Below are 13165 nucleotides of genomic sequence, written 5' to 3'. Positions count from 1 at the left end.
AAAATATTTCTCATATTTAAATTCCTGATTAGCAGTTACTTTTTACAATTGGCAGGCTGATTGTTTTAAACATTATACGAGACATGTAGTAATCCCCATTGTGAATATTAACAAAGTAGCTGGGCCTCTTCTTTCTTGAGTTATATGGTTATATACCCTCAGGCATATCTTTTACACTTTGACAATCTCATTTTATTCTACTCCCAACTAAACTTTTTATTTCTTGATTGCTCTCCCATTTCCTCTTAGATCATATACAATTATTACTCTTTTCTGGCTTCCTTTTTTTAATACCTTCTACAGAATCATCTAGCACTGTTTTAATTTATCTTTCTCCTTTCTTGGTATGTCCCAGTCAGTTAGCTTCACTATTCTGAATTCTTCAGATTGAACTTCTATTTTTATTCTCTCTGTCTAATCTTATCCATACCTCAAGTTTCAATTGCCTACTACTTTTCTTTAACCCTTTTTCTTCAGATAACTTTAAAGCAGAAAATGTTCTAGTGAAAATGCAGGTGTTGATTTTGTTCAATATGTAAATTAGTATTGAAATTCCTTGATAGGAGTCTCTTTAATCACAACACATGGTATGCTGTCAATTACCCACTGAAAATTATATTTTTAAAGACTTATCAGTTTAAATAATTTATTATTTGTTGCTGATCAAGAAAAATCATTCATCACTTCATATAATAGGAACATCTCTTTATATTGCTATTGCTGTTCATCAGTAACAGCAATCTTCATCAGTAACAGTACCTTTTTTGGTATTTCTTTGAAGTATTTATTAAATATAATACATTGCAACTTCACATTCATCAGTTTATGAAAATCATCATCTTCTAAGTTAATTATTTTCCTCCTTTCCCGTCTTTAGGCTTTGTTTTCTTCCCACTTTCTTAAACCAGATTTTATGAATAAGCCTGAAAAATAATTTTGTTTAGCCATTTTTTAGCCACTCATTAGTTTTATTTTTAAAATTTCTATTCTTTCAGTTTAATGTTAAAAGGATTTCTATAATTTTTTGTTTTTGTCTATTATTGATATATAAAGATTGTAAGTCACCTGAGGTTTCAGTTTTTATTAAGTCAATTTTCCCAGAGTTTATAAAGCACAGTTAACAAGAATCTAATAAACTTAACAAAGAAAGTCAACCACCTTTATTAATAGCCTATTCTGATCAAATTTATAGATTACTGTTGTAAGCTAATCATAATCATACCCTTGATGATTAAAATAAGATCTTCTTTACTCTTTCCTTTGTTAGTGAAACAAGACTATACAATAGTCAGTTACTTTTTCAATCATTATTAACTATACAAACCTCTTGACAATTAAATTTAGATTTAAAAAATTGTCTGATATTGCCTACAAAACAATCAGTGACTTTCTTTTATTATATTCTTCTAGGAAAAACATAATCAAGTGCAACTATTTGAAACATCTGTCTGTTGAATCAGAAATTGCATTCATATTTGAATTTAAATCATATATTTAAACCAAATCCTAAGGTATCAAGTCTATAAAGGAATATTAACTTCCAGAACTGTGTACTGTGTATATATTGTATCATATTCTAATATAATATACCTTTATAGTCTCTAGACGCAAATAGTGTAAAAAAAATGCACAAATTTTACAATTACAGACAAAAACAATCCTCACCAAGTAACAACTAACTTTATTACTTATAAATTATTTCCTGGAGGACTTAAGTAACAATTTATTCATATAATGCCATAATTTACTTGTGTAAAATCAGTGCAAGAAATAATATTCATATCTGTTGGTGGCCTTCATTGCATCTTGCATTATTTTATCCAAGTTTATCTAATTATTTTTTTTGAAAGCTTAGATTCATCAAGAAAACATCAAGCAAATAGTCTAAATTCTCATAAAAAATAGTCATTATCTTTAAAAACTATTTAAAAAATGATATGACAGTAATAATTTGATTGATATAATGCATTATAAGATATATTTCAGCCAAAACTTTACAAAACAATGAAATTTAGACAATGTGTGGGTGAAAACAACCCTTGCATAGGCAAGAAGGTATTGCTGTGTCTATAAATAATGATACCACAAATCATGCCATCCTTACATTCTTGTAATATAAATTATGTAGAACTCAATATCCAGTCAGTATGTGCAGTTTTCTGCTAACTGTTTCTGTTATTTCACTAATTTTATAATTATAATCAAGCTGTTGATAATAAATTATTATCACTCCCATATTTAAAATATGAGGTGGGGTTAAAGAATAACAAGAACTTTAATTTCTATGAAAAGGGAATTATGTTACTGTGTGTAATGATTCTGTATCCAAAGGAATGACTGTATTTTGGGATCTGTCATTAAGTATAGACTGTTTGAGCTAAAGATATCCAAAAGTAATGGCCTATATTTAAAAAAAAAAACCAGTCATCGTAATCTCTTAAACGTAGGCTCATTCGGCAGGAAATGTATCAAAGATTTGGTCTTCATACTCCCAAGATCAGTGGAATATGCATGTGCAGGCAAGCTAACTCACAAGGCAGTTATATTCAGTCAAGATTTTGACCCTACAACAAAAGGTTCAGTGCATGCTTAGGTTAGCAGAATTTCAATCAGTTACACATGTTCAACAGCGTGTACAAACTGAATGGAATATCCATTCTCCTACATCTAAGTCTATTCGTCAGTGGAATATGACTTTAGAGAGACCGGAAGCTTGGTTTCAAAAACTGGAGATCATCCAAAAGTTTTAATTAGTGAAGACTATTAGATTGTGTATTCACTGCCAGTCTTCGAAAATCAATTAGGCGGGTTAATTATGAACTGTAAATTCCTCATTCTGCTTTTCATGATATTGATCATAAGCGGCACTGTTTGCAAGCATACAAGTTACAACTCCTGGTCCCTGTTATGAGCAAAGGGGCCTTTACTCTTAGTCCTGCTTGCGCTCTTTTAGAACAGGGGCCATAATCTGTAACTGTGTGTTGATCTTTGATTTCACGCATTTGATCCAGTAGCGGTGAAAAGGTGCAAAGAGTGGAGAATACAGCAGTGTAGGTCTCCAGCTGGAGACATGTATTCTCGGGCAGCTGCCCGTGGCTCGCTGCAGGTAGTCCTCACGTTTGTGGACTTGTGCCCAACATTTCTGGCCGAAGAAATACTGTGAGCATTTTGTTTATATACTGTTAGTTCAGGAAATCTCCAACCATGACCGATTTTAGAGAGGTAGTAAAAAGCCTAGCTGGAGAAGGGGGCTGAATCTTTTTCCTTCGACCTCCTCAAATACTGGTTCAGACAATGATGGTTCAGAAATGGATGTAGAGGTGACCACCTGGGAGGGTCTGAACCCAGTCATTGAAGAGTTTTTACAAGCCGGGGGCAGGCTTGGCAGCTCTGCCCCATTGGCCCATGATATTTTGGTGGAACTAGATAGCTTGTTTTCCTATTTAGCAAACCCCAAGAGTACCTACCGGTGCAGCTACCAAGGGGATATTATTGCCTCATCTAGAATTCTACCAGGTAGCTTTCACAGCTGTCGTGGAGGGTTTTCTAAATCTTGCCTCAAAGCCTAAAGAAGTAACCGCAATTCAGAAACCGTCCTTAGCCCCGATGCAGCCATGTAGATATGCTGAGGTGGTTAGGGGCAGACATGAAACCAGCCAGTCCTCTAAGAAAACTGAGGTTGCATTTGTTAACAGAGCAGAAGACTCGACTGTGTCTAGAAGTCAGTTAAAAAAAGACCTCCAGGTTGCCCTTTGGGGTGACCTGAAGGGTCTGAAAATCAAAAATATCAAAGAGACTAATGCAGGATTAGTTGTAGTAGCAGATGATAAAGAAACCATTCACTGTGGTTAAGTGATTGAATGTAAAAGTAGACCCGAAGAGAATGTGTAGGCCCTACATTATAGACTATGATATTGTCTGTAGCCTTACCGAAAAGGATGTCTTATCCCTCAGTAGGGAGCAGAACACAGATTTGGATGAAGCCGCCTTCTGGTGGGACTGCAGGCTGGTCTTTAAAACAGATAGGCGTGATACCCAGAAATATCATGAAGTTTTTGAAGTGGGTTCTGTTCTCTTTCAAAAATGTATGTCTGCAGGCAGACTTTATAGATTTTGGGTCCTGCCAAGTAAAAGGATACGTGGATGTCCAAAGATGTTTCAAGTTCTGCAGATACGATCACAGGGCTAAATTTTGAAAGTTTGCCTTGGTGTGCGCACATTGTGGTGAGGAGGGCGCAAGCATGATGATTGTTCGCATAGGTCTGAGGTTCCGGCCTGTGCTAACTGTGAAAGACTGCATAAGAACCATGAGCACCCAGATGTTAGTAAGGAGTGTGGCTGTTACATAAGGGCTGTTGAGTTGTACTTTAATTCATTAGATGGTTAGGTTCGGTCAACTTAATGCTAAAGAGGTGCTTATGTAGTCCAGGTTGAGTTAGGTGAGGTTATAGAGAGACAGAGCCTTGATGTTGTCCTTGTGCAGCACCCATATGTAAGTAGGAGTGATCCACCAGGCTTTCATAGATGGAAAAAGTTTTGAGTTGGGCATACACACATGTGTGCTATTCTGTGCAGAAAATCACTTATTATGTCTTTATACAGCAGGTTTCTGATGTGCATCATGTTATGGTCAGACTTGCCATTCACGGACAGAACCTTACAGTTGTTAGTTCGTATTTCCAATACAGGGATCCCACTGAGGAACATTTAGCGAGATGGGATAGGATCCTTCATTTGGTGAGTGGGTAATGGTCCAATCTTTATTGGTGCCAATGTTAGAGCGAAGTCGCTTTTCTGGCACAGTGGGATCACTGATCATGGCAGTGACTTAATTGAATGTTTCATTGCACAGCATAATTTTGAGATCTTCAATGTTGCAAACCAGTTGGCCACTTACATCAGTATGGTTGACGGACAAAGGGCCTTTTCAGGTACAAATATTGACATTACCATTGGTATGGACATCCCTAGCAGTATCCTTGACTGGTCTGTGGTCGACGACTGTTCCAACGATCATCAATTGATACTTTTTGAAATAGCAGGTGAGCTGCATGAGAGACACTCCTGTTTACCAGTGGCGCTTCCTGCATAGGAAGTCGGAGTGGTCGAAAGTCTCCTCTTTGTTGGAGTATAGACTGGAGATTTTTTCTTTTTTCTCGAGACCTTGACAGCCTGCCATTAGATGTCCTGGCAGAAAATTTTACTTTTGCAATAGTGGCAGCAGCTGAAGCCGCCACCCATAGAGGCACTGGCCAAGAACATATATCTGGTTGGTGGTCTCTGAATCTGACAGCAATGAAGCAGTCTGTGAATTGACTCAGAAGGGCTGCACAACAAAAGGGTGATCCTGATCGGCGTGCAGCCCTAACTGCAGATTACTGCAGAAGGAGTGCTAGGTACTTTCATAGCATTAGATCCTCCAAGCATAATTCTTGGCGTTACTTCTTTCAGGAGCCAAGAGAATAGAGATTTTGGAGCATTGTGCAGAGCCCTTCGGCATAAGCGTAGGAAAGATGCCCTCTTGTCAGCTTTGTCAACCCGTGAGGGTGTGGTAATTGATAAGGACCGTGTCCTTAATATTTTGCTGAATGATTTGCTCCCAGATGACACGATGGTGGGTGAGGTTTCATACCACTGGTGTGTCAGACTGGAAGTCACAGTGTTCAAGACCGACTTAGTCTTCTGAGATCACTGAGGCAGAGGTGAGTCACGTGATCTGCAGTACGGCATGGTACAAGGCCCCCAGATATGATTGTATCACAGTGGAGCTCCTCCTCCGAGTGCTTCCAGTAGTTCTTGGTCCTTTAACTAGAATTTATAATAGGTTGCTCTTCACCGCCCACTTTCCGGCGTGGAGACTTGGTATTGTTGTTCAAAGTTTGCAACAATGATCCTACTGTTAGTTCTTCTTACCATCCACTAATGCTCTTGCCTGTGATTGGTAAGGATTTTGAGATGGTCCTGTATTTGCATAGTAATGTTAAATTGATCACTGATCATTTGCTAATGGACAACCAGTATGGTTTCCAACCGAGCAAGAGCGCTGAGAATGCCATACTAAAGGTGATGGATTGTTAGCTTCCTCTAGTTTATGCAAGTATGTATTAGGGATCTTTCTAGACATATCCAGGGCATTTAATAACTTCTGGTGGCTCTCTGCACTGTTTCAGATGCAGAAACGAAAATGTACACAAAATGAATTAGAAGTGCTCTCAAGGTATTTCAGCCATTGGACTGTTTCCCTGCATGATGGCAGCTCGGAGGTTCATAAGACCCTAACTAAAGGATGCCATCAGGGCAGTGTTTTGAGTTCCCTTCTTTGGATTATAGAATTTGATTCCATTTTGCGTTTGAGGTTGCCATGTCATCGCTTAAGCTGATTGAAGGGGATTCATGTAACGAAGTAAAGTTCAAAGCTGCCTGTGCTTGTAAGACACTCTGGTTGTGGAGTCTCCAGCATAAAATGTTTTTCAGCGCAGAGAAAACCACAATGATGTTGCTTAAGGGCGGATTGGCTGCTTCCCAACAAATCTGGGTTGGTATGGCTAGTCTCCTCATTCGGTATGCTACAGTTCAAAAGTACCTGGGTGTAAATCCTTGATGAGAATTTTCGGTTCAAGGAACATCTTCACTATGGAACAAAAAAGGCGGCTGATGCTTTTTATAGAATCCACAGAGTCATTCATCCCGATTGGGGGTTGAATTATTGTACCATGTGTACCCTTTATGCTATTATATGCTACAACTGTCTGGGCTCATTGCTTGGCTTTTAGGTTTTACGCGGACATTTTGCTGTGGGCCCAGCGACTCCTCTTGCTGGCTGTTATAGGCGTATAGAACAGTTCTGCTGGTGGCAGTCTGAGTTATAGTCAGAGTCAAAGCAATAGATATCTTGGCTAATTAGCGTAAGGAACACTACATTTCCAAGATAAATAACCTATTCACATCAGAATGAAAGCAGGAGATTGAAGACCGGACCCTTGTATCGTGGCAGTTCAGGTGTGGGACAAATCCCCCACAGGTCGCTACTCGCATGGTATATTTCCTATAGTGTCAGATTTAGGTGCGATTAGATGGGTTTCCCCCAATTAGAGTTTGGGAAAGATTAGAGTTTGGGAGTCCCCAATCTTAGAGTTTCTGTCTGGGCATGGTGCCTTTCAGGCGAGTTTCGCTAGGTTTCATTTGGTGGATACCAGTCAATGCCCAGATTGTGGGACTGATGATACAGTGTACCACGTCCTCTATGTCTGTCCCCTATATATGAGGTTGAACATTCATGAGCTGTTAGGGAACTTGAGAGAATACATTCCTTTCTGGATCTCTGTATTAACTGGATGATTTGCAAAGAGTGGTTTATAATGGCTGGTTTTCCTCGCACCCTTGTAGTGTGTAGGTTTGAAGAGAGAGTTTTATCTAGGTATTTGATCGTGATGGGATCCCGGATGGCTACGGTTCTGGCCTAGGCTGGACTGGTTGGAGGTAGGTGCATTAGCATCATGCCACAATTATATTGGTATTATTTGTGATTTGATTTGGAGTGCCCGCTGGCAGGACTGGTCATGCTGATGGGGTATGACAACCCGTGCGACCGGGAGCGTGGTTTTGTTCCACTGGTGGATGTCCCTGATTGTGACTTGGTAATGTCACGTGAGACTCCATGATGAAACCGGGTGAGAGTGTGGGGTTTGTCCCCAGCTCCTGTGCAGACCAGATTGAGGTTACGATGCTGTTGTTAGATGACCTAATTTGGTCAACTTATTTAGGTGTAGATCTGAATTTCTATGTTGCATAAGCCATAATTTTGATTGGTATGAATGTAACACTAATTTAACTTGCAATTCGTTCATTTTCTGAGGCATTCATGGTCACAAAAGGGTTGACAAAGTTAGAATAGGCGTGAGGTTGGTGTTTCCGCGGTCTCGGCTAGTTAGTTTGAGGGAATCATGTTAGGTTGGATGTGAAGATGTTCATTTGAGGCCTATGTGAAGATAAAATTTGATTTGTATTTTACTGATGTAAATGTCTGTTGAGGCATTTACATCGGTGGCATCCCGACCGAGGTCTGACTGATGACTGTGATATGTAATCAGTTAGGGGGTCTAAAGATGACCTCTGGTAAAGCTGCTCAGGGCTCGAAATGGAGGGGGTGGTGTGGCAACCAGTAACGTCACAAAGTGAGTGTTTTCCCCCTATAGGGTTGGGATAATGTTAAAAGATAGTAACATCATGGAAACAGTACAAATTAATGATTGATATGATTTTAATGCTGGTGAACTTGAAATAATGGTTGTAATAGTTTACTTGTTCTTACTTCTGAGATAAATGCAGACCAATAGCTTATGTATGTTAATAGAAATACAAATATAATACTATGTTTCAAAAACAGAAAGAAATACAAATATGTTACTCTGTTACAAAAGCAGAAAGATGATTTCATCTTTCGGCTTTTGTGCTAGCTGGTTGATGTACATATTCACTTCTTTTCAAAATGTCTACATTGTTATTTTTGTTTAACTGTAATTATTTTTGGTATTTTCATTTTACTGTATATTTAATAACTTTTATTGTATCTTTGTATAAGTATCTTTGTTTGTGTGTGATGTGTGACTATTTAAAAGTAGTTGATTGTAATGATATTTAGTAACAGAAATAAAAAAAATCTTCTAATCGAAAGAAACTCATAATCACAGGTATATATTACTTTTTTTTGTGAAGGCATTTTGGTGCTATGAGATTTCTTTTAAAATAATTGCTTAATCCTCTTGTATCTTATAAGTTAATGTTAATAAATGTATGTTACTCTTAATATATCTGTTAAATTTGCGTATTTGTAAATATAATGTCAGTGTATGTTTTCACAGTGCCATACAAAATTATGCTGAACGTTATCAAATTGGTTCTGGAGGATTTGAATCTAATGCTTTCTTCAGAGCACTTGGAGATTTCATTGGTATATTCTCGCTATCATTTTTCATAGGCGCTATGATGGGCTGCATCACTGCATTGATATCCTTTTTGTAGCTTTAAAAAAATGGCACTTTTTGATTTTATATTGAATCTTTTTTGCCATTTTATCATAAGGTAAATATAATTAATTATAACTACTTAACTGATTATATTTTTGCAATTTCATTGCAGCCTTTTGGGAGAATGTATCCATGTTGTAATTGTAGTTAGGATTGTGCATTCAGGCTTATTTAGTTAGTATTTGTAAGATACTCATAATTAAGCCTATATAAGAACGTTTAATAATTCAGTGTTAATAAGAAAATAACCGATGTCTCTCCGATGTTATTGTATTTTTAATGGTGTAGTTTTCCTTTAAACTGAACTTTGGGCTTGCCTTCATATGGTCTATACTTAAAGATAAATATTGTGATTTTATTTATACTGTTTATCTTATCCCTTATTGATCAATTTCTTCTTCCATTTTCTGTTCCATTCTTATACTAAAATTTTTATACTATTGCTTATCATATTCATTAGCTAATATGAAATTGTCTACAAACATCTTTAATAGATGTTTTTATTCATGTTTAGTTGACAGTTGGACGGCAACGGTAGCACAGTATATGTACACGCTGGTAAAAGCGTCACTCCTGCTGCGCAGATGACTGCGCAAGTCTCCCACCATAACTGTGCTGTGGCCCCACCATTCTCAGGCTCCAATAAAAGAGTGTGCATGAGAATGAATTTTTAATTCATTGTTGACCACCACCTGGAGAAGACCAAGAAGAAGAAGGTGGAAGAAGTTCGCTGGCCGCCTCAATGTGAGACCTCCCAGCAGATGCCAACATCCCCATCAGAGAAGCAGGCCTGGCTGGCCTGTCGAGGGAGCTGCTGGACGCAGACGCTACCTTCCTCCTCCAGTTTGCTGGGCTTCAATCACCCTGGCCGACTGGCCCCTGGCTCCTGCTGCTAGAGTCGGTCCAGCATGGGATTGCTCAAGTAAGAACTGCCTCGGCTGTGCCGGCAAAAGACAACCGACGCTGACCCTACACTTCAGGGTTCTGAGGGCCACCACTGCCATGCTATAGTGGGGACCCAACTGCTGCTGAGGGGAAGCCTGGTCTGATTTCAATGGACGAGCTGCAACTCGACTACAGCCAAGTCAACTTCACCAGAGACCAGCCTCCAGACCCAACAGTGTTTCTCAGAGCTAATGACAAAAACGGCGCTTTTCAGGGCTACCACAAGGTTATAAATTACAATGAGCCATCAAAGCCAATCTACGACAAAAATGGCCCTTCTCAGGGCTACTACAAGGATGCCACGTGCCATCGAAGCCTTCTTTTTTTCTTTGAGGGCGAAAAACGCCTGCGTGTTATCATCGCCCGGAACCTTTTTTTTTGTATAAAAAATTAAAGGAATTAAAGCTAATCTAAGAGATGAATAAAACTTACAATTAATATCACAGATAAAAACTAAAATAAAACCAAAAAATAAAGTCCAAGATGGGTGTAAAGTTATTCTCGGATAACAAAAAGACTAAAAGGAAAACTAAAAACCATAAAGGATCTAACATAAAACTTAAAACTAGGTTAAAAACTAAAATAACAAAATTAAATAAAACTTAAAACTAACACAAATTATATAATTAAAACTAGGTTAAAAACAAAAATTAAAAAAGTGAAATAAAACTTAAAACTAAAATCACTAAAATCTTACAACTAATATCACAGACAGAGTCTTTAAAAAATAAAAGTAAAAATAACTATATAAAATTTAACAAATTCTGATAGGGTGTGCAAAAGGCTCCCTAATCAGATAACAGAATCAAAAACACTGAACTAAAAAAATTAAAAGTAAAAGTAAAATAAAAAAACAAACTTATTAAAAACTCTTCCAGCATTAAAAAATATACACAACAATATTAAATTTTTTGTATTAACCCAGCACTATGCAAAAATAGAAACATCCAGGTTAAAATTTCATTATCACTGCACAAGACACCATGGGTGTTTCTGGGTAGATTAAATTTACGATGCAATGCCGCATAACATATGCAATCCACGAGTATGTGGCGCACAGTCATGCGGCAGTTGCATTGTGTGCATAGGAGTATGTGCCCTCCTGACATCAGGTACTCGTGTGTGACCCTCGTATGTCCTATCCGCAATCGACAGAGGACTACTTCCTCATGCCAAGTTCATGGCAACACAGAATCTTTAATCTGCCAGAGTTTATTATCAACGGTTGCCATCCAGTCACCCTGCCACTTTGCTCTTAGTGATTGTACATAATTAATAAAATCAGAAGTAGCAACTCGGGTGGTGAAAGGAGGCTGATTACATGCTTCTTTGGTAGCGGAATCTGCATGTTCATTACCTGGAATCCCTACATGGCTGGGGACCCAGCAAAGACTTGCTTCTGTGTTGCGATTATTCAACTCAGCGATTGCGTTGTAAATTTCAATGACGATAGGATGTTTGGAATAAAAGTTTTTTAAGGCTTGGAGAGCAGTACAGGAGTCACTGCAAATAAGAATGTTTCTGTATTTAGGGTTAATGACATTTAGAGCCTTATTTATAGCGTATAGTTCAGCAGTAAACACACTCGTAATACCGGGTAGGCCAAACATATAAGTTCTTTAATTGACAACAAATGCACAACCAACGGTATCGTTTTGTTTTGATCCATCAGTGTGTACCACCGCATCTGAGTTCAGCTAGGAGAGAACACACTAAAACATTTGCTGGAAGACAGTAGGTAGTGTTGATTCTTTATTGTATGTCGTAAAGTCAAAAGTAAAATTTATAAGGTTTATTCCCCACGGAGGATATGAGCACGGATACGATGGAAAGAATGGCGGTGTGCCAACATTTATATGCTGCAGTAGACGTCGGGTACGGACACCTACAGGTGCAGTACAACATGGACGGTCCTCATACTTTCCTAAGTAAGGATTTCTAAGGACTGAGTCAAAAGCCGGGTGATTTGGTTGTCCTTTGAGACAAGCAAAATAAGATAATAAAAGCTGGTCTCGTCTATCCGAAAGTGATGGTGGTTCACCACAGTCTACAAGTAAGCTTGCAACAGAGCTTTACTTAAACGCGCCTGTGGCAAGCCGAAAGAAAGCATGATGTACACTATCCAGTATTTTAAGCACGGTTTGACGAGCTGAAGAGTAGGCGACACAACCATAATCTAAACGGGAATGAACAAAGGAATAGTAAAAACGTATCATACATGACCAATCGGCTCCCCAGTTGGTGTTCCTAAGGGCTCGCATCATATCTAAAAGTTTGGAACATTTTGTTTTTAATTCTTTTATATGTTTGACCCAATTATGACGTCTATCAAAAATAAACCTAAAAACTTGACATATTAGAGTTAGCAATAATCTCTCCGTTCAGAAAAACTTGCAGAATAGAAGGGTTTCATAGCCGAGAAAAGACTACACATTTTGTTTTGTCGGATGAAAATGTGAAACCAGTAATTCTAGACCAAGCTTCAAGGTGAGATATAGTGTTCTGTAGTAAGTCTCTCTTCTGTGGGTGTTGAACGGCTCGCAATGTAAATAGCAACATCGTCAACAAATAGAGAACATGAGACAGGAGCCTGCACACAATTGGTAATACTGTTTATGGCTACAGAAAATAAGGTGGCAATTAATACACTACCTTGAGGCACTCCATTCTCCAAGATGACACTACCTGAGAGCGAATCGTCCACACGAACACGAGACGTTTGGTGATTTAAGAATCCCCGGATAAAAGCAAGCATATTACCCTTGATTCCCCATTCTTTGAGGGTGTTAAGAATACCACGTCGCCAGGCCGTGTCGTACGCCTTTTTTATATTAAAGAAGATAGCGACGAGGTGCTGGCGATTTAGGAAAGTGTTTTGTATGGCTGTTTCCATTGACACTAAATGGTCAATGGAAGATTGTCCTTGTCGGAAACCACACTGTTCTGGAGATAGAAAGCCATGTCTCTCCAAGTACCATGTAAGCCTGCGGTTTACCATTCTCTCCATTATTTTACACAAAACGCTTGTTAAAGAAATAGGGTGGTAGCTTGAGGGGTTGGTTTTGTCTTTACCAGATTTTAGTACTGCTATATTAATGCTTCTGACCAGCCAGGTGGGTAGACTTGTTCGGAGAATAAACGGTTGTAAATATTCAAAAGATGTTGTAGTGCCGAATTAGGAAGTATGAAAGCAT

General features: G+C 38.4%; 1 protein-coding gene across 7 annotated transcripts in view; it reads left to right on the top strand.

Moving 5' to 3' along the window:
* Nhe3 (Na[+]/H[+] hydrogen exchanger 3) overlaps positions 1-13165 on the top strand; it is a 211701-nt gene that overhangs the window by 56096 nt on the left and 142440 nt on the right. For all 7 annotated transcript variants that reach the window (XR_012756898.1, XR_012756899.1, XM_075369834.1 and 4 more), the window contains exon 6: positions 8862-9006. Coding sequence is in view for 5 of the 7 variants with exons in the window: in XM_075369834.1 (XP_075225949.1) it covers positions 8862-9006 (145 nt within the window). In the remaining 2 variants the exon portion in view is untranslated. The remainder of the gene's footprint in view (positions 1-8861; positions 9007-13165) is intronic.

The sequence above is a fragment of the Lycorma delicatula genome, chromosome 1 (assembly GCF_047948215.1).
Source record: "Lycorma delicatula isolate Av1 chromosome 1, ASM4794821v1, whole genome shotgun sequence".
Classification (NCBI taxonomy): Eukaryota; Metazoa; Arthropoda; class Insecta; order Hemiptera; family Fulgoridae; genus Lycorma; species Lycorma delicatula.
Note: the sequence above shows the minus strand (reverse complement) of the source record. Positions and strands in the feature narration are given on the sequence as shown.